General features: G+C 39.4%; 1 protein-coding gene across 2 annotated transcripts in view; it reads left to right on the forward strand.

Annotated features, from left to right (window-relative positions):
- Positions 1-14,848, forward strand: part of YBX3 (Y box binding protein 3) — a 22,894-nt gene extending 8,046 nt beyond the window's left edge. The window contains exons 4-9 of one of the 2 annotated variants that reach the window (XM_006877361.1): positions 1,504-1,593; positions 3,453-3,575; positions 6,228-6,434; positions 12,174-12,271; positions 13,998-14,169; positions 14,783-14,848. In XM_006877361.1, the coding sequence (XP_006877423.1) occupies positions 1,504-1,593; positions 3,453-3,575; positions 6,228-6,434; positions 12,174-12,271; positions 13,998-14,169; positions 14,783-14,848 (756 nt within the window). The remainder of the gene's footprint in view (positions 1-1,503; positions 1,594-3,452; positions 3,576-6,227; positions 6,435-12,173; positions 12,272-13,997; positions 14,170-14,782) is intronic. The other variant, XM_006877360.1, reaches the window with a different exon arrangement.
- The last annotated feature ends 8,123 nt before the right edge of the window (positions 14,849-22,971 follow it).

Below are 22,971 nucleotides of genomic sequence, written 5' to 3' on the forward strand. Positions count from 1 at the left end.
TCATGTGTTTCTGTACCGGTGGCCAGTTTTATTAGCCTGTAAGTATATGACCTGATTCCAGCCCCATGAGGTTGTGTGGTGAGTCACTCCTATGTGTTGAGGCCTGCCCAGTTGAACAGGAAATGGGGAAGGAGCCGGCAGGGAGGGGCTGTTGTTGGAATGGTTGAATGTTCATGCTGCGTGCGCATATATCCTGTCCTGAACTGCCTTTTTTTTTTTCCCTGTGGGTGAGGTCTCTGCTCTATTGGTTCTTTTTTTTTTTTTCCCTCTCTCCTACTCAGAAGGGGAAGGGCTAGATTACACATGCCTAATCACCTTATAAAATAAGGTTGACCTAGTTCCTTAGAAACTCAGATCCCCTTTAACTGTTAAGAAGATACCAGTGAAAGAAATGGAAATTCATGATAGGACTTATTATCTCCATTCCACTGATTGGAATAAAGGAGCCCTATTCATAAACAGATACCTTGTAGGGTTGTTTTTCATGCAGACTAGCATCTTCATTAACCTTTAAATGTATTGTCAGGAGACATGTATAGATGAGTTGACCTATAAATAGTGTGGTGAGAACAATACTGAATAAATAGCATTTATAGTACAGTGATATGAATTCTTCTCCACCACAGTAGGGGCCAAGGATCTCTGCTAGTGCTGTGGTTAAGCACTTGACTGCTAACTGATAATTTGGTGGTTCAAACCTACCCACAGCTCTGTGGGAGACAAGATTTGGTGATCTGCTTCCTTGGCAGCCCTGTGGGACATTTCCACGCTGCCCTATAGGGTCCCTGTGAGTTAGAACAGATTCGAGGGCACACAAAATAAGAAGGAGTTGTGACCTTTGTGACCTCAGATAAATCACATAGCAGTCGACCTCATGTTTGATCTTTATAAAACTGTGGCAACAGCTAGATTATCACTAATATGTCCTGTACTTTACCAAAAATATTTATGCTCTTGGCATTTTTCATTCTTACCTTTTTTTTTTTTAAATCGCAACAACTCTTCCCCCCACTTCCCCATCGCATACATCATTTGCTTCCATTTCTGGTTAGCAGTTTTCTCTTGTCTAGAGACACCTCTGTACCTAATGTGTGTTTTGAATGCGCTATGTCTTGGCATTCCACACTCACTCACACACACATTCTCTATCAGAGTCACCACCCCACCCCTGCTGATGGAGCTACACTCTGAGTCTCAGAAGTTGAATGGTGTGAGGTAACTGCTACCCAATACCATGACTACATAATCAGAATATAAAGAAGCTGTCTGATAACTACACACTTTGTTTATACCACCTAGCAAGGTGGATTTTGAAGACGAGTGTGAATCAAGAAAGTAATGTGGAATATAGTGTTTTGTTTTATTGTTTTCGAGGCTCACATTATTAAAAAGTAATCATAGGTTTGACAGGTTTTTCAAGTTCACTCAATAAACTTGAAATCAATAAAGTATGTAGCCATTATTGACATTCACCTCATTTAGAATTTTCTGTTCACTTGGCAGACTGCCATCAAGAAGAATAACCCACGGAAGTACCTGCGCAGCGTAGGAGATGGAGAAACTGTAGAGTTTGATGTGGTTGAAGGAGAGAAGGTGAGAGCAAAATGGGGTTGGGTGTTTTTATCATCCATTTTGTGGGCTGACCATGGCTTTGTTGTATAATAAATGGTTTCTTGGCCCCTTGTGAATTAACATTTTAAGTTTTTGTCTAAAAGGAGGGAGTGATTTTTTAAGCAAAATGTATTTTAGATTAATTTCGAATTTAAAATTAAACTGTGATGGAAGAAATCATAACTTCTCAAATTTTAAAATGACATGTTTTATTTTGGTTCCAAATGTATATTTAAGTATAGATTAAAATTTTAACATTCATAGCATTAAAAATAGATAAAAGCTCCTTTTATAAGTTTTTTTTTTTCCAGGTTGCAGTGTATAAATACTTTTGCACAAGTAATACACTGTAAAAAATATGTTAATCTCAAGGAAGATTCAGTTTTAATGTAAACCCGCTGTTTTCTCTGTTTGGCTTAAATTTGCATCCTAATAGGTTGTATAACAACTTTGATCAGAATGAATTCATCCCAAGTATCTCATGGATCATCCTAAAGCATAACTACAGAATTATGTTTAGGGTACTACATGTTTGATTTGACAGTAGTATCTTTTAGGAGTCCTGGTGTGGCACTGTAGGATAAGCTCTAAGGGAAAGCTTGGCAGTTCAAATCCACCAGCTGTTCCTTGGAAACCTGTAGTGTGGCTATGAATCGCAGCTGACTCACAGTACTTACCAACAGAGGTATCTTTTAAGAGTCTCTGGGTGGCGCAAACAGTTGAGCACTCAAGTAGTGATCTACCCATCTAGAGGCTTTTCAGAAGACAGGGCTGGTGATCGTGGCTTTGAAAACCCTATGGAGCAGTTCTACTTTGTATACGTGGGGTCGGTCACTAAGAGTGGGTTTGCCATTGACAATCTATTATCATTGCTAAAACAATACAGACTCCAAGAATGTTAGTTGTTAGTTGTTGTAGAGTTGGCTCTGACTCATAGTGACCCTGTGTCCAACTGAACAAAGCACTGCCCCGTCCTGTTTCCTCCTTAACAATTGTTATGCTTGAGCTCATTGTTGCTGCCACAGTGTCAGTTCATCTTGTTGGGGGTCTTGCTCTTTTTTTTTGCTGACCTTCCACCTTTCCAAGCATGTTTTCTCTTCTGACAGTCCATGGTACTTTACAGTGTTTTCCAAAGCATCGATTCTTCTGTGGTCGTCTTATTCATTGTTCAATATAATGATAAGAATAGAAATATTTTTAAATTGTGTAAGGTATAACTGCCATGGCAGCTAATTGTGGCAGCTGAATTATGCACTGGCTAACAAGGTGAATGATAGTAGTCAGCTAAACCATATGTGTTACAAAAGCGGGGCTGGTTTCTTCCTGTTAATGCCAAAATGGGGAAAGTTTGACTCAGTAAATCAGTGCTGGACGAAGCCACATGAGCCCATGAATAGTGATTTGTTGTTGTTGTTGTTGTTGTTGTTGTTTTGATGCTTCTTAGACTAAAATAAGTTTCAACATTTTCTAAGAAGACCACAATATTTTAGTTCTTATCCACTGAGCATATTCTTCCTGGCCCAGCAATACTTGTTACTTCTGTGGTTATATTTACTAGTTATGAAGTTTACAGAGTTACATACTACTCTTGAACTTATCTAATCACATAAGAAGGCAAGGCTTAGATTGTGTAAACAAACGAAACGGTATGCATATAAAATGGGAACATGTAGCACTTTTGCTCACCTTTTTAAAACTTGGATGCATTTTTGAGGTCATCATAGGAATTCTTTGTATGTTCTGCCAGTCTGGCAGTGTAAGTCTTTTTATTTATATTTTTATAATTTTGTCTTTTAGTTTAAATTGTGATTCTGAGACCAATACTTATTCTTGTTTCTCAGGGTGCAGAAGCGGCCAATGTTACTGGCCCAGATGGAGTTCCTGTCGAAGGGAGCCGGTATGCTGCTGATCGCCGCCGTTACAGACGTGGCTACTATGGCCGACGTCGTGGCCCTCCCCGTAATGTACGATGCTCTGCTAAAAAGCAGTGATTTGATACATGTGTATAATTTTTTCATCCCAAATTAAGCGTATGTACTTGGAGCAGATAAGTGTCACGTCTCCTCCTAGAGCCATGACAAGTGATTTGTTGTTATTTAAAGGGAAATTTTCAGAGCCCATAATTTAGCCGTAGACACTGACTGGTCTCCCTGCTTTGGAAACTTGCCATTCAAGTTGCAGACTTTTCATTATCTTGCAACCAGAAGTTTTACTGCCAATCAGCAGTGCCAAGGTAGTCAGAAAGTCTTGGCTCTTCATTTGGCTCTTTTATCTAGTCAGAACCTAGTCATGTGGCAGTCACTGGCAAAGGGCAATGGAATTTCTGTGATTGGCTTAAACTTAACCATTCCTCCTTTGGCACTGGCACTGTTGATCTCTTAAGAAAATTTGTGTTTGATTGGTAAGAAAGATTGAGGACTAGCAGTAGTCAGTATTGACATTCGGAGTATTAAATAATTTACCTTGATTAGGAGCCTGCATGTGGTACTGTAGGACAAACACTGAACCCACCGGCCACTCCTTGGAAACCCTATACAAGATTGCTGTGAATCGGAACCGATTCAATAGCACTTAACAACCACAAGGAGCCTTTGGACTTGTAACCGCAGGTCAGCTGTTCAAACCCACCAGCTGCTCCTCAGGAGAAAAATGAGGCTTTCTGCTCCTACCATTCGGGGTTGCTGTAAGTCGGAATCGACTTTTTGGCAGTGGCTTGTTGGTTGTTGGATACATAACTATTTTATTTAGCATAGAATTTTCTCATTATTTTAAAGTAAAGAAACAGTAATTCTCTGGAATTTTAGTTTAGATGGTTCCAGATTCTGAATTTACAAGTGGCCAGACAGAACTTCCCTCAGGGGCTCAAATTTGGAGTTTTCTCAAAGTACCCAAAATGTCCCCAAGTCACTTGTGGTCATGAGGAAGACCCTCTTATAGATTTGAGTCAATTTTTGGTGATTCTAGAGTAAGTACTGGAGATTGGCATCAGAAAATACAACTCATGATGCTTTATGACCACAGATATTCAAATTTAGAATCTCATCAGAATGAAATAATCTGCAGATTGAGCTGACCTACCTCTGTGTTTTGATAGGTTCCTGTCTTTCTGTTTATCTTACATCTTTTCTTTATTCTGTTTCCTTCACACCCTGCCCAAATTACTATCAGATTTCTTAGGAGCTCTCAATTATCTGCTTCCATTTGTTTTTCTCACCCTTGTTTTGTCTTACCCTATTTGGAGTCCTGATGTGTCGCTGTTGGTTAATGTGCTGCACTGCAAAGTCCTCTTGAACCAGGAGGCCTGCAGTTGTAGTTCACCAGCTGCTTTTTGGAAATCCTATACAGGGTTGCTATGGGTCGGAACCCGACTCGACCGCACTTAACAACAGCAACATCTAGTTGTAGAAAGGAGCCTTGGAGTGCAGTTGTTTAGCATTCTACTGCTGACTGGAAGGTTGGCAGTTGGAACCCACCAGCTGTTCTTCAGCCATGCTCCGGTGCAGATTTCAGCGTGGGAAACACTGTGCGGCAGTCCTACTCTAATAGGGTCACTATGAATTGGAATTGACTCGATGGCAGCAGGGTTTTTTGCTTTTGATTTATTTGATTGTAATCTAAGGGGTGGAGGTAAGAATGAGCTGCTATAGTATAGCATGTTCTTGATCTTGTTAACACTTTCAAGTTCATTCATTAGGTTGACAGAGCTCTGGCTGTGATTGTTTTGACTCTAGGTCATTTAAGGAGTAAAAGTAGGGAAATTTTTTAATGAAAATTGTTCTTTTAAAATCTTTAACCCCACTCATAAACCTGGAAATTCTGGAATCACACATACAAAAGATACTTAAAAATACAATTGTCATAACTCTGGAATTACACATCAATGAAGGTTGTCTGTTGCCATTTCTTCAAGTCCTCATATTGGGTGTCCTTATTGAGGACGTTTTGTGATGGTGGTGTCCTTGTTATTATCTTATCAAACTCTTTAATTAGAGATTTTTCTGTATGAAACTCAGTTACTGAAAAGCCTAAAAAGCCTAAAAAGAAAAACAGCTTCTGAGAGGGCCTCAAAAGTTTATGGAGAATGGAATTAAAAGCTAATGGAATTTTTCCACAAATATTTTGAAACCTCCTTCAACTCCCCACCCATTTTTACACTTAATGTGTTGGTGGACATTTATATAAGTATGCTTACATAATTGGTGGTCATGCCTCATGTTAAATAGGGTGTATGAAGAGTGGAATCAATTCTGATTTTTCTGAAATGAAAGCCTGTTGTATAACCACAAGACATTTATTCTTGACTGTTGTGATTTGGCCCCTATAAATAAATGGTAAATGGTGGGAGACACACAAGGATTACATTCATAATAGATTGATTGCTGTCGCTTTTCTGCTGCTTGGTATTTTATCTGCACAGATCTATTTCAAGCTTAATGCAGTTTATCCCAGGCAATCAATCACATGATAATCTGGGTTAAATGCATTTTGTAAAATAAAAGGGATGATTGCTTTGGGGAGATTTCTCTTTTTTGTTGGTGATATTCATCCTAAATGGTATTCTTTGGTTCTTCCCTGGCTGGAACTTCTTCTGAATCTCTGTTTCTTTGCTTCGCTAGTACGCTGGGGAGGAGGAGGAGGAAGGGAGCGGCAGCAGTGAAGGATTTGACCCCCCTGCCACTGACGGGCAGTTCTTTGGGGCCCGGAGTCAGCTGCGCCGCCCCCAGTATCGCCCTCAGTACCGGCAGCGGCGGTTCCCGCCTTACCACGTGGGACAGACCTTTGACCGTCGCTCTCGGGTCTTTCCCCATCCCAACAGAATGCAGGTAAAATTGCACCTGAGACTTCTCTTCAACGGTTCTCACCCCTCGTCCTTCCTCTGCCTCCTCTCCTCCTCCTCCTCCACCACCAGCTGCCGGAAATAAACCCTTACTTGTGGCTTCTCGATGCTGCAAAAGTGAGGCAAGGCTTTTAGTCTACTTTTCCAGAAGAATCCTTATACTGACATTTCTAAAGATACATCCACTTGAGCCCTGCCTATAGTAGAGGTGTCGGCAGATAGTGTAAAAGTCTTAGTTTCAAGGGAAAAAAAGAAAAGTGAAATAACATAAAGAGATAGGCAGGATGTTGAAGAGTTTGGTTGGACTATGAAGCCAGATAGGCTTGGATTTGAATTCTGTCTTTGCTACTTATTTTGGTGCATTTTTAAGAAAAATCAAGGTTTCGAGAGCTCCATCCGTTAAATAGGGATGCTAGTACCACACCTCAGGTTGTGAGCCTTGAGTTCAATCTAATGTGTTTATCATCATGCCCACAACATAGATACCATATGTAAAGTATTTAAGTTAGATGAGATAGTGCTCATTGTTTGTTCCCTGGGGAGAGAGCATACGTAGATTGGAGTTTGCTGGTTATGATGGCTGTCCTCTTACTGCAAAATATTATGAATGCAGCTGTCATGAAATTGACCTATGATTAATAAGCATTATACCAAATTTGAAGATCCCAGGAAAGTTGGATAAATAGGAATAGGTTATCATTTTGTTATCACTGGCTACAATTTTTCTCCTTTTATATGTTGAATTTTTTTATTATTTTTTTTAAACTCACTGAATGCTTTAATTGAACATTATGTTCAGTTCTGTACTTTGCTGCTCTTCTCTCCCGTCATGCATGACTCTGTTCTTTTTGCGTTGCTCTTGTTTTTCCCTTTCACTCTTCAACAGCTGCCCCTGACAAATGTGCTAAAAATAACAAGTCAGTGTACGTATATGGAAGGGCTGGGTACATGAGACATAGTAGGTTTCTCTAGGGCAGCGCTGTGCCTCTAGGAAATGAGGACAGAGAGTAAGTGAGATTGTAATGCCCATTGACTTTGAGTGCAATAGTAGTGCCCCCCTGAAGCAATCCTTCATACTGCTGAACATGTGTCATGTGTACAGCTTGCTGAGAGCATGTGGCAGAGTCTTCTCTAACTATTGAAGTAAAGGTATATCCCACTTTAGGAACTGAGGGGTCAGAGCCTCAGGGCTCAAGAAATCATTTGCAGAAACTGGTTGAAAACTAATTTTGAAAGTGTATGCTTATTCTCATAATTTAAATGCTTACTCAATTTCTTACCCACTCAGTGCTAGAAAGAAAAGCTGTCAGTGTCAATTTCAGTTATTTATTCTGAGATTTCTCTTTCTGGTGCATACCCATTTTTGACTTGAGTGACTTGATAAGTCTGTTTAAACAGACTTTTAAATTATGAGAATAAGCATACACTTTCAAAATTAGTTTTCAACCAGTTTCTGCTGACCTTGCGGTTTGCAGCCCGATTCGTAACCACTGCGCTACCAGAGCTCCTTAAATGATAGTATATGTATTTGAAAACCAAGTACAATTGATCATTGAGCTAATGGCAGCTACTTGCAGCCTTTTGAGAAAAGAATGATCTGGTGGAAGAGAACAGTATTGTATAACAACTATCGAGTGGTCAAAATCTAAAGTATTCAGTCCTCCCAACAGCCTTTTTTTCTGGGGTTTAAGAAAATTGGCAGTGGTCGCCATGTTTTATTTCTGTTGTCATTGTTACAGATGAACAGCTTTGAATATTAAAAAAAAAAAAAAATAGCTTGAGGTTACATGGGCAAGAAGTGATAGAGCTTGTTTAAACATTGGCTGGCTGGCTGCAAACCTGTGTTCCTTCCTTTCTATTATCACTGGACACGAGAGTCTCATTCTTCATATGTGTAAATTTAGTTGTCAGTCTTCTTCTGTGAATCAGAGTTTCTGAGAAGGAATAGGGTGTCTTGTTCAAGGAACTAACCGAAGGCTGCTGTGTTTGAGATGGAGTGGACCAAGCAGGGAAAGGCAGGGGTGAGTTTAGTGTGATAGCTTAGAACAGATCAGCTTTGCCTGGTAGATTGTGGTAGGATGTTTGGCCTGTTCTTACATGTGATGAGAGACCATTTAAGGGGCCTTAAGATGAGAGAAGCTTCTAAAAGGTCATTCCAACGGTTTTTTGGACAGTAGACGACAGAGCAACCAGATAAGTGTGCTGCTGTCATCTCCTAATGGAGATGATCATGACTGGGACTGACGTGCTAGCAGTGGAAGGAAGACATGAGTACTGACAGATTTGGAAAGTATGTAAGTGTAGACCTGTGACAGTATTATTGGATGATGATGGAGTGAATGTAGGCTCTGAGAGAGGAAAGCCATACCTCTAATGTTACTGGTTCAAACAAAGTGGAAATTATTCCAGGGTCTTTTAAATATGTTAAATAGTTAGAATAGTCAAAGCAAAGGAGAGAGGGGCTGGAGAGTGGTGTAGTTGAAATAGGATGTGTACAAAGTCCTCAGGGCCTGCCGAGTGATACTTAGACCTGCAGGAAGCCTGGGAGTAGCTACTAGTATCTGGAAAGGTGATGAGTGACAAAGAGGGGATGGGCAAGCACCAAGGCCAGTGGGTCTGATGGGGAGAAGTGGAACTGTAGGTAAAATTTTGGAGTCATAAAGACATGGTATTTAAAGACATACTGCAGAGTGAAATTTAAAAATGAATGTTGGTAGAAAAGGATTCTAGAAATGAGCTTTGGGCCCACCATTAAGTAAAGATTAGGAAGATGAGAAGACCATCTAGTAAAAGAGACTAAGAAGGAGCAGTCAGTGTGTGTGTGTTTCAAAAAGAAAATACTATTGATAGGTACAGGAAACTCCGTTGAGAATTGAGCATTGGGCTTGGTTAACCTGTAGGTCAGTGGGTATACTGGGGACAAAAGTCTCATTAGAATGAATGTAAGAGAGAAAAGGTTAGAATCTGTATATGCCCCTTTGAGGAAGCTTTCCTTGGTGGTGGTGGCAACGGTTACATTTCTTTGGTATGTGTACTTGTAGAAAAGCTTCAGCAGATGGGTTAGTAGCTGGAGGAGGATGTGGGTTAATACAAGGTTGGTGTTTGATTTGATCAGGCTTTTGCAACAGGTGAGTTGCCTTAGGTCTCACTTGCCTCTTCCTTTCTCCACAACCTACTCCTAGGTGGGGCAGGTCAAGGCAGGCTTCTCTGTGCTGAAGAAGGGATGGTGGGATTGCTTGTTTAGAATTAAGTCGTGAACAATAATAATAAAAGCTAGATATTAGATATTAGAGAGGGCAGGAAAAAACAAAACTGGAAGGAACCCTGTGAGCTTGTGTTTGTTGGATTAGAATCGAAGCTGTTGATGTGAATTTAGTTCCCTATATCTATCTATCTATCTATCTATCTATCTATCTATATATATATATATATATATATACACACACACGCAGACACACAGACTCACATGTTGTTAAGTGCTGTCGAGTTAGTTCCGAGTCAGTTTCCCTGTGTACTTTTCAAGGAGTGGAACCGCCAACTTTGTGGTTAGCAGCCCAGTGCTTATCCTACAGCATTATACTGGGACTCGAGTGTTTATGTGTATATATAAGAAGGACCCTCAAAAAGTTTGTGGGAAAATGGAAGTGAAAGAAACTGAGCTTTTAAAAAGCCCCTTCATATATATACACAAACACACATATGTTGTTATGTGCTGTCAAGTCGGTTCCAACTCATAGTGATGCTGTATAGGGTATCTGAGGAGCAGTTGGTGGATTTGAACCACCAACCTTGAGCAGTTACTTTTACAGCACCATACTTCAGACATATTGTCAGGAGAGACTAGTCACTGAAGAAGGATATCATGTTTGGTAAAGTGGAGGGTCAGAGAAAAAGAGGAAGACCCCCAGTGAGATGGATTGGCCAAGTGGCATCATCGATGGACTCAAGCATGGCAACAGTAGTGAGGTTGGCCCAGGATCAGGCACTGTTTTGTTCTGCTCTGTATAAGGTCGCTTTGAGTCCGTACTGACTCGATGGCACCTAACAACAACACACACACATACATACATACATATGTATAATATAAATAGACGCCTACACTCATATTAAAACTGTAATAAGTGTTGTCCTGGTTTGGCACTATAGGATAAGCACTAGACTTCTAACTGCAAGGTTGGCTGTTCAAGCTACCAGCTGTTCCTCAGAAATTCTATATAGGATTGAGTCAGAAATTACTCAATGACACTTAATATAAGCAACAAGTCTTCAGGAGGTACGCATGCACATATGTGGGTTTTCCTAAGTTCTGTCTCCTGGAAAGGCCTGAGAGCAGTCGTACAATAATAACACTGAGCTGACTAGTTACTTGCTGCCCTTCTGACTCATGACAGACCATGTGTGCAAAATAGAACTGTTCCCAAAGGCTTTCAAGGCTGTGACCTTCCAAAGCAGATTGCCACGCCAGTCTGCTAAGGTGACTTTAGGTAGACTCAAACTACCAACCTTGCAGCTACTATAGTCCAGCACTTAAGCATTTGTGTACTACCTTTGGTTTCTTTGTCTAATAAAAGGAATCTCCTTTGGAGAAATGGCTAATTCCAGAGCTGAGACAGAGAAAATACAATATGACCCTGGAACATCTTGTTGTGCCAGAAAGCAAGGAAGTACTCAAAGAATTTTGGAGACAGGTCAAAAGGAAGACATGAGCCAGCCTGCAGGGTTTCCATTGGCCAGTAATGATAGTAACAGATTATATAATCCATTGAATAAAATAGAAAACGATGAGTTTATACAGTTATAAATAAATGAGAAGACCAAACCTTACATGAGGAATGAGATATTAGCATACTATCTTCTGATATCTTCTGTTTCCTTAGTGAAATAGGAAGGACAGTACCTAGCTGTGAGGGAGAGGAGGAAGGGATGTCAATTTTGAGCAAAAGACAGTTAAGGTATGCTGTATTGTAGAGAATTTCAGAGATTGTTGATAAGTGCTTTGTTGAGTTTTTGCTGTTCTTTCTTTCTCTGGAGGTTCCAAAGAAAACGAATTATATTCCCCCACTCTAAAAGAGATTTGTTGTCAAGGAGCTATGTTGTGTGTGTGTTTGTTTTAATGTTAAGCTTGAATAAATAATGCAAGGAAATAAGGAAGAAGTTGTGAAAGAAAGAAATCAGAGGTAGAGGTATAGTTATGATATAAATGCAAAGTTTCATAGACAAGTGTAGGGCAATCTTTGAATATTAAAATGATCCATGGTCTTTTCAGGATAATAGTTTCAAGAATTAGAAGGTTGAACTTTGATTTGAAAAGATTCATTGCCCAAATGTAGTATATTATTCCATTTCCTCTTATAAAATAGGCTTTCTTTCAAGAGATGTATGGAATATTTTGAATTACTACTATGAAATAAAATTTGGATTAAGGCAAAAGATTGTGTTAGCATGGCTCGGTTATTCCTTTCCTGCCATCCACAAAGACTCAGTCAGTAAATACAAGGAGGCTTCAATTTTAAAAAATAATAATAGAATTAAAAGAGAATGGATTTTTTTTTTTATTCCACTGTTTTGTTGTGTTTTTTTTGACACCCCCTTGTAATTTACATCTGAGAATGCCCTGCGTTGTAATGACACTTTGTGTTTTTCCTTCTGAGTGCATCTGTTTGCTCTGTGCCTCTTCTGTGTCCTGTAGCGTGACACTCATTTTCAGCTCTCTGCCTTCTCCTAGGCTGGTGAGATTGGAGAGATGAAGGATGGAGTCCCAGAGGGAACACAACTTCAGGGACCAATCCATCGAAATCCAACTTACCGTCCAAGATACCGTAGGTATGTAGCATTTTTACCAACCCTTGGCCAGTTGAAGGATTTGTAAGTGCAAATGAGAGTAATCAGGATATCTACTTTGTGGATGTATCAAATTGAATGAAATAAATGGAGATTAATGGTTGAGGAATTCAAAGATAGCAGTACAAATGGAGAAGAATTGAATGCCAAGGTGTTTGGAATAATCACTATTCTAAAAAATGAGGCTGTTTTATACAGGGGTTAAATCGGGCTATGGACCAAAAGTGCCTGTGTTTAAATTTCTACTCTGCAATTTAGTAGCTGTATGTCCATGGGCAAGTCACCAGGTCTATAAAAATGGGTTATTAAGACATTGTTTACAGTTGTCAGTAGGATTAAATGCACTTATGCATCTAAGTATAATAAACTTAAGCACTAAGTATAGTGCCGGGTTCAGTGAGCCCTCAGTAAATACTAGATGTCATTACTACCAACGATGTTGATATTAGTGAAGGGGTATGTTATTTTGTGTGTGATCCCTCACTGGGACGGAGAACTGAGCTAGATTCCCTAAGATGCCTTTTATAATTTAAAGCTGTTTGCTTTATAACCCTAACTTTGAGCATTACTCTTTTCCTCAATGATGTTTATGCTACCTTGAAAATCTTTTATGTGGGTTTATTGAAAGATGAGTAAATGTAATGTTTTGATTAAGATTGTTGTTAGTCTATTTTCTTTTTCCCTCATAAGCTTTATTGTCATTTTAGACATCTTCTCTCTAATGATCAATTACTAAGGATTTTCAAAATAAGAGCCACCACATTGAAACAGAAAGGAGACAGCACCAGTGTGACTCCCTGCTCTGCTGTGTGATCTTGGGAAAGTCGCATCTGATCTTTTATGACTTACAAAAACAATTCCTTATGCCTTTTACTATACCTTTTGATTTTCTCAATACAAACCTAACTCACAGAATTGCCATTAATTAAACATGCACAGATTCTGGTACATAGTTGTTGTTAAGTGCTGTTGAGTTGGTTCCGGCCCATAGCGACCCTGTATAGGGTTTTTGAGGAGCAGCTGGTGAACTTGAACCACTGATCTTGCAGTTCAAATGGCTTTGCATTCTGGTACATTAACCCACAGCGCCACACCAGGACATCTGGTACAAAGTGATATTTTCCTTCCATGTTTTAATTCCTTTAGTCCCCACTGAACTCTGTCATAAAGAACAGATATAACACCTACTTTTCTTCTTTTTCAGTCACCCGTCTCCCATCCTTGAGTCCTGTTGTAGTAGTATAATAGGGTGAGCACTGAACTGCTAACTGCAAGGTTGGTGGTTCAAATCCACCAGCTGCTCCTTGGAAACCCTATACAGCTTCGCAATGAATTATATAGGCGACACTTAGCAACTCCCCCATTCTTCTTGTTGTTAAGTGCCATTGAGTCAGTTCCAACCCATAGCAACCCTGTATAAGGTTTCCTAGGAGCGGCTAGTGAGCTTGACCTGCTGACCTTGAGCTTCAAACTGACTGCAGCCCAGTGTATTAACCCGCATCACCACACTATGACTTCACATGTTTATTGACTGTGTGTATTCAAATGAAGGCAGCAAATGATGTGAAATAGGCCTGTGAATAATTGTAGCAATAAATACTGGTCACTGGATCTTTTATCTTGAAAAGTACACAGAACATTCTATTTTGGAGGCCCTCAGTCTGTTTGCACTTGTTCTCCTTTGTTTTGTGTGCTGTGCTGTATGTAGGGGACCTCCTCGCCCACGACCTGCCCCAGCCGTTGGAGAGGCTGAAGATAAAGAGAATCAGCAAGCAGCCAATGGTCCAAACCAGCCATCTGCTCGCCGTGGATACCGGCGTCCGTACAACTACCGGCGCCGTCCCCGTCCTCCTAATGCTCCTTCACAAGATGGCAAAGAAGTAAGTCCAGTGAGTCAGAGGGGACGCGGCCCCACTATCTCTAGCTTGTCAGATTTCTGCAGACTGAGAATGCTTTTATTATAATCTGGTGTGAAAAGCTAATGTAATGCAATTTCCTTTAAGATCCATGTATTTGTAAGCAGAATATTCCCTGGACATAATGCAAGGAACTTGAATTTAACAAATGAAACTTTTCTGAAAGAATTGCCCATACTGAGGGGCACTCAGAGCTATAAAGCTTGTAAGTTGTGTTGTCGAGTTGGTTCCGACTCACAGTATAGGGTTTCCAGGGAACAGCAGGTGATTTTGAACATCGCCAGCTTGTGGTTTGAAGTCCAGTGTTGATTCTAGAGCATCACACCAGGACTCCAAACATGTAGGACTCTCCAAACAGAGGGAGACCTACCTCTAAAGAAGTATTTTTGTTGCTGAAAGCAGTCTGATTTAACTACTCTTTGGAAGCCATTCTTCAGGGGCATTCATTTTTAACTTATACATGAGTGTAGTTACAGTTTTACTTCATGATGTACCTTCATAGGCAGGAGAATTCAAGCTTTTTCATCTTGGACTTTTCCTTTGCTATTGGAAATAATTTCTGTTGTTTTGTTTTTAGACCAAGGCAGGTGAAGCCCCAACTGAGAACCCTGCTCCAGCCACCGAGCAGAGCAGTGCTGAGTAACACCAGGCTCCCCAGGCACCTTCACCATCTGCAGGTACGAGCTTGGGCTGTCCCGTGTTGGTTTGCTATTTTATTTCCATATCATTGATTTCTCAACAGCAATAGTAATTGGTCTAGCTAGCTCTGTGCAATCCCCTTATTTTTTTTGAGATTTTAAGGAAAAGGCCGTTTTGGTGATTATGTCTCTGGAATCAACCTGATTTTGCTAAGCTTTGGGGACATAAACATTTAGACAGTGTGTATTGTCAAATTCTCTTTTCTAGACAAAGTTTTTAACTACTACCACTTAAGAAAGGAGTCCTCGTATGGTGCTATAGGATAAGTACTGGTCTGCTAACCACAAGGTCAGCACTTCAAACCTAGTAGCCACTTCTTCAAAACCCTTTACAGGGTCACTATGAATTGGATCAGACTCAGTAGCACTTAATAACAACAACTTCAGAAAACTGATGCTTTACTTTTTTTTTTTTTAAGTTTGACTAGTTATTTTATTCTCAGCTGTTAAATTGTTAAAAGTAAAATGCTAATTAAAAAAAAAAAAACCTTACAAATTCCCCAGTCTATCCGTATCTTTCCTACTTTTGTTTTCTCTGATCTCCCCTTATTATTATTTTTTTTATATGTAGTTGTTTTTTATAATGTTTTATTGTGAATTATGTGATAGTTTACATGGGAGAACATTAACTTTACATTCATCCTGTTGCATATCTTTTCATTGCCATGATTACAGTCCCCTCCATGTATCATCAGACAACCAAAGGGTATCCCCCACAAGCCTGTCCCTCAATCATCAGTACACAGCCCCTTTCCCTCTCTGGGTACGGTCCCGCACTCCTTTCTTCTCCTTTGATGGTCCCAGGGACCTCGGTTCCTGGACTGCAAAGTTAACCACTCCCTTCCTCTTGCTACAAAATGTCTATCTTTACATTTCCAACCCTCACAGTCAGTTCTGATAGCAATTATTCACTATGGTGCCACAAGAGTCTTATCCCCATCTCCCTTTGATACTTTACTTTTGTGACACCTGGTGTGTGTGGACTGTTAACCACAAGGTTGGCAGTTCAAATCCACCAGTTGCTCCTTGGAAACCCTATACAGGATTGCTATGAGTTGGAACTGACTTGATGGTACTCAACAACAGTGTTCTTTAAGGAGGCAGATGTCACGTCTTTCTCCTGCAGAGTGGCTGGTAGATTGAAGCCACCAATTTTTTTATTAGCAGCTGAGTGCTTAACTACTGTGCCACCAGGGTTGCTGGTAATTTTCAAGTGCCTGAGAAAGCTGCTCTTAATAACAGGAGACAGATAATCTATAGCCTAAACTAGAATAAAGTTTTACTTTCCCCATTTCCTTTAGCATCCAACATTATTAAGAAGCAATATGATCTGTGTGTAAAAGAACCAACAAGTTTATGGTCAGACCACCTGGTTTTCAGTGCAAACTCTACTACCCATTTGTTAGGGGGTCTTGAGCAGTTGATTCATCCTCTGCCTCAGCAGTCTCATTGGGGATACTAACTATACACGAGGGGGCTTCAAAAAAGCTGTGGAAAGAATTCCATTTTTTCACAAACTATATTAAAGTCCCCTCATGTTTACCTACTAGGGTTGTTGCAAAGATTAAATGAATGAACCACTGTGGGCAGAGTGCTCAGACTAGGATTTGTGCTTATAAGGGTGAGCTTAACCTCCTCACTATGGTTGTTGTGTGCTACCTTTTTCTGTTTTCTTGCTAATGAGCTGTGAAATTTTACTTTTGTAAGTAGAAATAGTAGAGGGCTTCAGAACTTCATAGGGGAAGACTCTATTTATCTTTTAATTCATTATTTCCAGACTTTCTGAAGCCCTGTCGTTTGGCTAGCAAGGCTGACCCAATTATGGAGCTAGGCTTAAAAGTGTTTATAAGCCATAGTTGCTTTCATTCCAGGCTTTTCACCTAGTTCCCTCTTAACTAGATTATTCTCAATTGGCACAGTGGCTGCAACATTGGGCTCAAACATAGAAGTAACTGTGAGGCTGGTGCAGGACTGGGTAGTGGTGGACATGGGGCCTCTGAGTCAAAACTGAATTGCTGGCACCTCACCATAATAATACGTACCCTCTTTTCCTGAGACTTCCAGCTTTTTGTATTTCTTGGTTGCCCTTTCCATTAATAAATAAAACATGTTTTTCGTTAAAAGAAAGGTGCCAGTATTATTTTGTTGTTGTTAAGTGCCATCGAGTCAGTTCCGACCCATAGCAACCCTGTCTGTATAGGGTTTCTGAGGAGCAGCTGGTGAGCTTGAACTGCCGACTTTGCGGTTCAAAAAGTTTTGCAGTCTGGCACATTAACCCACAGAGCCACACCAGGACTCCAGTATTATTTTAGTGTTCTGAAATTAGTTCTATAAATGAAGCTTTAAGAATATTATAAACATTTACTTTTAAATGCCAGTAACAGTGATTTGGAATTTAAAGAAATCCCAGTAAAAGTAAAACCTTTAATGGTTTTACTATGTAGACTTTTCACTGATTTATAGATTTTTGCTATGCTGGGATTATTTTCTTTATCTCTGAGTAACATGAACACTTTATTTCACAAATAAATTTTTACTCCAACTGACTTGCATTAACTAGCTTAGAGATAAGTATCAAGCTTTTAAAAATGGCTATAACTCTTTACACAGTAACATTATTTCTCTGCAAAGATGTGGAAATAAATAATTGTACTATATAAAATATAACATTAGGAAAAAGTAGTTCCATTATTATTTATCCATGTTGTTGTTGTTGATGATGTTATGTGCCGTTGAGTCGGTTCCGACCCATAGCGCCCCTGTATAGGGTTTCTGAGGAGCAGCTGATAAGCTTGAACTGCCGACCTTGCAGTTCAAACGGCTTTACAGTCTGGCGCGTTAACCCACAGCGCCACACCAGGCATATATAGTAATTGGGTTAGGAGATACTATTTATACTATTTTTATGATTGACTGTTCTGGCTTACAAAAACATTGTAAAGAAGTAAATCTGTAAAGACCAGCTATTCACACTCAGCAGCTATTAAGTAGGAGAAAGATATTACAGTCTGCGTCTGTGACCATGACAGCCTTGGATACCCTAGGGGCAGGTCTACTCTCTTCTGTAGGATCATTTTGAGTTGGAATCTACTCAACAACAATTTTGGTTTGGTAAGAGTTAGTTTTTGGTTTGATGTTTATAGTAAGTTACTATATTTTATAAGTAAAATATAAAATATTTTATAAATCGTTAAAAGGTGTAGATTTTGTTTAGCATATATAAGAAATGATTTCCTTTTAAAATATTACATGAAAAATAGACAATTTTTGCCATTCTGTCATTTTTTTCACTCAATTGATTTTTTTTTTCCCCTAGGTGACCTAAACAATTAATGACCATCCAAAAATATAACAATGCAAACAAAACAAACAAAAAAGCCCACGACCTTAGCAACACCAAAGAAACATTAAAGCAATAAAGTGGAAGACTAACCAAGATTTGAACACTAGAATGTTTATGTTATTGTTTAAGAAACAAACAACTGTAAAAGGAAACTGTCAGCAAGTTTGTCAGCAAACAGATCTTAGGAATGCCTGCACAGAAGACAAGAGAAGAGAGCAACCTCCCCAGTTTCAGCAACCACTAGGTTATATATGTCTATTTTTTCCTGGGTTTTTACTGTTTTGGTAATATGAATTGAAAGAAGAAATATTAATATCATATGGGGGAACCCCCAACCAAAGAAATCTGAAATATATAGTAAATGCTTTTTTTTTTTTTTTTCCCTTTACTTGTTCATTTTGGATGCTGGTGCTAAACTTCCATATTGTCGTGATTCAAAAAGAAATTTTATTTATTTCTAGGATGAGGGGGGAGGGATAACATTTTTGCTTTCTCATTGTCACCCTATTTGAAAATGTGCAGTATGGATGATGTTCCTCAAAATTAAATTTTTACCTTCACTGGAAAAGCACTGTAACTGGATTCTTTCCTATCTTTGTTGTTAACTGCCGTCGAGCGTGCATTTTATCCCAACTTAGTTCACTTGAAGAATAAATCCAATCCAAATGTTGTAAAGGTGGCTATGGCTACCCACTGTCTGAGTTGATCGGACTCATAGGACAGAGTAGAACTGCTCCTTTGATGCTCCCAAGACTCTCAGTCTTTACAAGAGCAAACAGCCTCATCTCCCAGGAAGTAAGTGGCCGATGGGTTTAAACTACTGGCCTGGTGTTAGCAGCCCAATAATTAATCTACTATGCCACAAGGGCTTGAAGAGTGGACTTGCTGTTGTTAGGTGCCGTTGAGTCAATTCCAACACATTGTGAGCCTATACTCACCAGGATGAGACACTGCACAGTCTAAACCATCCTCAAAATTGTTCTGTTTGCCTCTCTTGCTGCTTCCACTGTGTCATTCTATCTTTGTTGTGGGCCTTCCTCTTTTTTCACTGATACAGCCCCCACTCACCCCTACTTTACCAAGCATGATGTCCTTCCCATGAAGTAGTCCTTCCTGATAACATGTCTGAAGTATGAGATAACCTCGACATCCAAGGAGTATTATGGCTGTATACTTGAGTGTGGATGATAGATCCAAATGAAATCTTTGACAACTTCAATCTTCTCTCCATTTATCATGTTATTTATTGGTCCATTGGAGAGGATTTTTTGTTTTCGTCACATTTAGCTGCAATCCATACTGAAGTCTGCAATCTTTGAGCTTCTTCAGTTGTATTTAAGTCCTCTTTGCTTTCAGCAAGCAAGATTGTATCATCTACATATCACAGGTAGTTAATGGATCTTCCTCCAATCCTGATGCCATGTCCTTCATGTAATCCAGCTTCTCAGATTAGTTGTTCAGCATACAGATTGAACAAATAGTGGAAGAGCCACAACCCTGACACACACCTTTCTCCATTCTAAATCCTTCAGAATCCCCTTGTACTGTTCAAATGACTGTCTCTTGTTCTGAGTACAGGTTGCTCATGAGCACAATCAGAACACCCATTCTTTGCAATGTTATCCATAGTTTGTCATGATCCACACAACTGAAATCTTTTGCATAGTTAATGAAGCACAAGTAAACATCTTTTGGGTACTCTCTGCTTTCATCCAAGATCCTTAATTCTGTGAACTCTTCGGAATCTGTCATGAGTTTCTGGCAGCCCCCTGTCGCTGTACTGTTGGCAGCTGGTTTTGAATTATCTTCAGCCAAAGTTTACTATGCATATGATATTAATGATAGTGTTCTACGATTGCCGCATTCCATTTGGTCACCTCTCTTTGGAATTGGTATAAATAAGGATCTCCTCCAATCAGTTGGCCAGGCAGTTGTCTTTCAGATATCTTTGCACAGATGAATATGTGCTCTCAGTGCACATCAGTTTGTTGAAAGATTTCAATTAGTATTTTGTCAGTTCCTGAAGCCTTGTTTTTAGCCAGTGTCTTCAGTGGCTTCTTCCTCAGTACCATGAGTTCTTGGTCATATGCTACCTCTTGAGATGGTTGAACATTGATGATTTCTTTTTGGTACAGTGACTCTACCTTTTTTTGATGCTTTCTGCATCATTAAATATTTTGTACATAGAATCTTTGAATATTACAAGTCGAGACTTAAGTACTTTCTTCAGTTTTCAGCTTGCGAAATGCTGAGCATGTTCTTCACATTTGGTTTTCTAACTCCTGGGCTTTGCACATTTCAGTGTAATACTTGACTTTGTCTTCTCAAGCTGACCGTTGAAAATTTTTGTTCAGCTCTTTTACTTCCTCATTTCTTTCATTTACGTTAGCATCTCTGCATTGGAGAGCAAGTTTTAGTCTCTTCTGACATCAAGTTTGGTCTTTTCTTTCGTTCTTTTCCTTTTAATGACCTATTGCTTTGATCTGTATCATGTTCTTGCTGTCATCCTACAGTTCTTCTGGTCTTTGGTCATTAGTATCTAATGCATCATATCTGTTCTTGAAATGGTCTCTAAATTCAGGTTAGATATGTTTAAGGTCATATTTCGGCTCTCTTGGACTTTGTTTTAATTTTCTTCAACTTAAGCACATGCAATTGCTTATATTCAATTGGTGGTATGTTCCACAGTCTGCAATTGACCTTGTTTTGACCGATGATACTGAGCTTTTCCCACCTTCTCTTCCCACACATGTAGTCAATTTGATTTCTGTGTTTTCAGTCTGGTAAGGTGCATGTGTATAGTTGCCTTCTGTGTTGTTTAATAAGGGTATTTGCAATGAGTAAGTCATTGATCTAGTAAAATTCTATCATGTCATCTCCAGAATCATTTGTCACTAAGGCCGTATTTTCCAATTACTGATCCTTCCTTTTTTTTTCTAAACTTTGCATTCTAATCATTAGTAATTATCAATATATCTTGATTGCATGTTTTATCAATTTCGACCTGATGGTGTTGGTGGTGATTGTGTGCTAACCAAGTTGGTTCCATCTCATATTGACCTGTGTAAGGTTTCTGAGGATGTAAATCTTTATGGAACCAGAAAGCCTCATCTTTCTCCCATGGAGCGACTGGTATATCCAAACTACTGAATTCATTGCGCTACCAGGGTTCCTTGAAGTTGGTAGAATTGTACAAGTTTATCACTGTGGGTATATTTGAATAATAGTAGTACAAACTGATCTTCCTTATAGTCATATAGGTATTATCAGACAGCATTGTACTTCCAGATAGATCTTGAAAGGTTCTGATGATGAATGCTATGACATTCCTCTTGAATTTGTTGTTCCCAGCATAGTGAACCATATAAGTGTCTGATTCAAAATGTCCAATACCTTTCAATTTTAACTCACTAATGCCTAGGATGTTAATCTTTATGAGTTCTATTCTATTTTTGACAAATTCCAGTTTTCTTAGTTATTCTTCATACATTCAATTTTCTGATAGTTAATGGGTGTTTGCCCCTGTTTCTCGTCTTTTGAGTTGTGCTCCATCAGTAAATGAAGGTCCCAAAAGCTTTGCTCCATGTGCATCACCATGGTCAACTCTACTTTAAGGAGGCAGCTCTTACCCAGTTGTATTTTGAGTGCCTTTCAATCTGAAGTTCTCATCTTCTGACACTATATATCTGACAGAATTCTGGCACTATGCATAATGTTTTCACTTTGCACTATATATGATAGTTCATACATTTTCAGTAGCTAAATATTCAGAGGTATTCTGCCTCTCCTTCCTAGTCCATCTTAGTTTGGAAGCTCAGCTGAAACCTGTCCACCACGGGTGACCCTGCTGGAATTGAAAATACCAGTGGTATAGCTTCCAGCAGCTTAGCAGCATTGCAAGCCACCACAGTACGACGAACTTGACAGACAGGTGGTGGGTTCAATGACTGTGTATCCAGAGGTGGGCTAGTGCCACTTAATATATGTAGGCGTATGTATGTCTTAGTTATCTAACGATGCTATAACTAACAGACATTTATTCTCTTAAAGTTAAGAAGGCTAGATGCTTGAACCAGAGCACTGACTGGAGAAAGATCCTTGTCTCCTTTCAGCATCAGTAGGAGCTTCACAGTGCAGGGACACAGTTCCAAAGGACACACTCGACTCCTAGTTTTTCTATCTTAGTGGTAGAAGGTCCCTCCTCTCCTCAAGTCTCTTTCCTTCTATCTCTTGTAAGATAAAAGGTGTTGCATACCACACCCTTGAGAATCGCCCATAAATCAGACCAGGGTTGTTAATGGGATTAAGGGTGGTATATCCATAGACTAAGAGGCAGTTGTTTGAAATGAACAAGGGAACACTAATGGCTTAAAATTAGGAAACATGTGCACCTGGATTGTATTCTTTCACCATACTTATTCAATCTATATGCTGAGCAAATAATTTGAGAAGCTGGATTGTATTGATGCAAAACGGCATCAGGATTAGAGGAAGACATTAACAGCCTGCAATATGCAGATGATACAACCTTGTTAGCTGAAAGTGAAGAAGACTTAAAATACCTAATTGATGAAGATCAAAGACCACAGCCTTTGGTATGGGTTGCACCTCTATAAAGAAAACAAAAATCCTCACCACTGGACCAATAAGCAACATCCGTATTGATGGAGAAAATATTGAAGTTGTCAAAGACTTCATTTTGCTCAGATCAACCATCGACACTCA

This window comes from Chrysochloris asiatica, unplaced genomic scaffold, assembly GCF_000296735.1.
Source record: "Chrysochloris asiatica unplaced genomic scaffold, ChrAsi1.0 scaffold00488, whole genome shotgun sequence".
In the NCBI taxonomy this organism is placed as follows: domain Eukaryota; kingdom Metazoa; phylum Chordata; class Mammalia; order Afrosoricida; family Chrysochloridae; genus Chrysochloris; species Chrysochloris asiatica.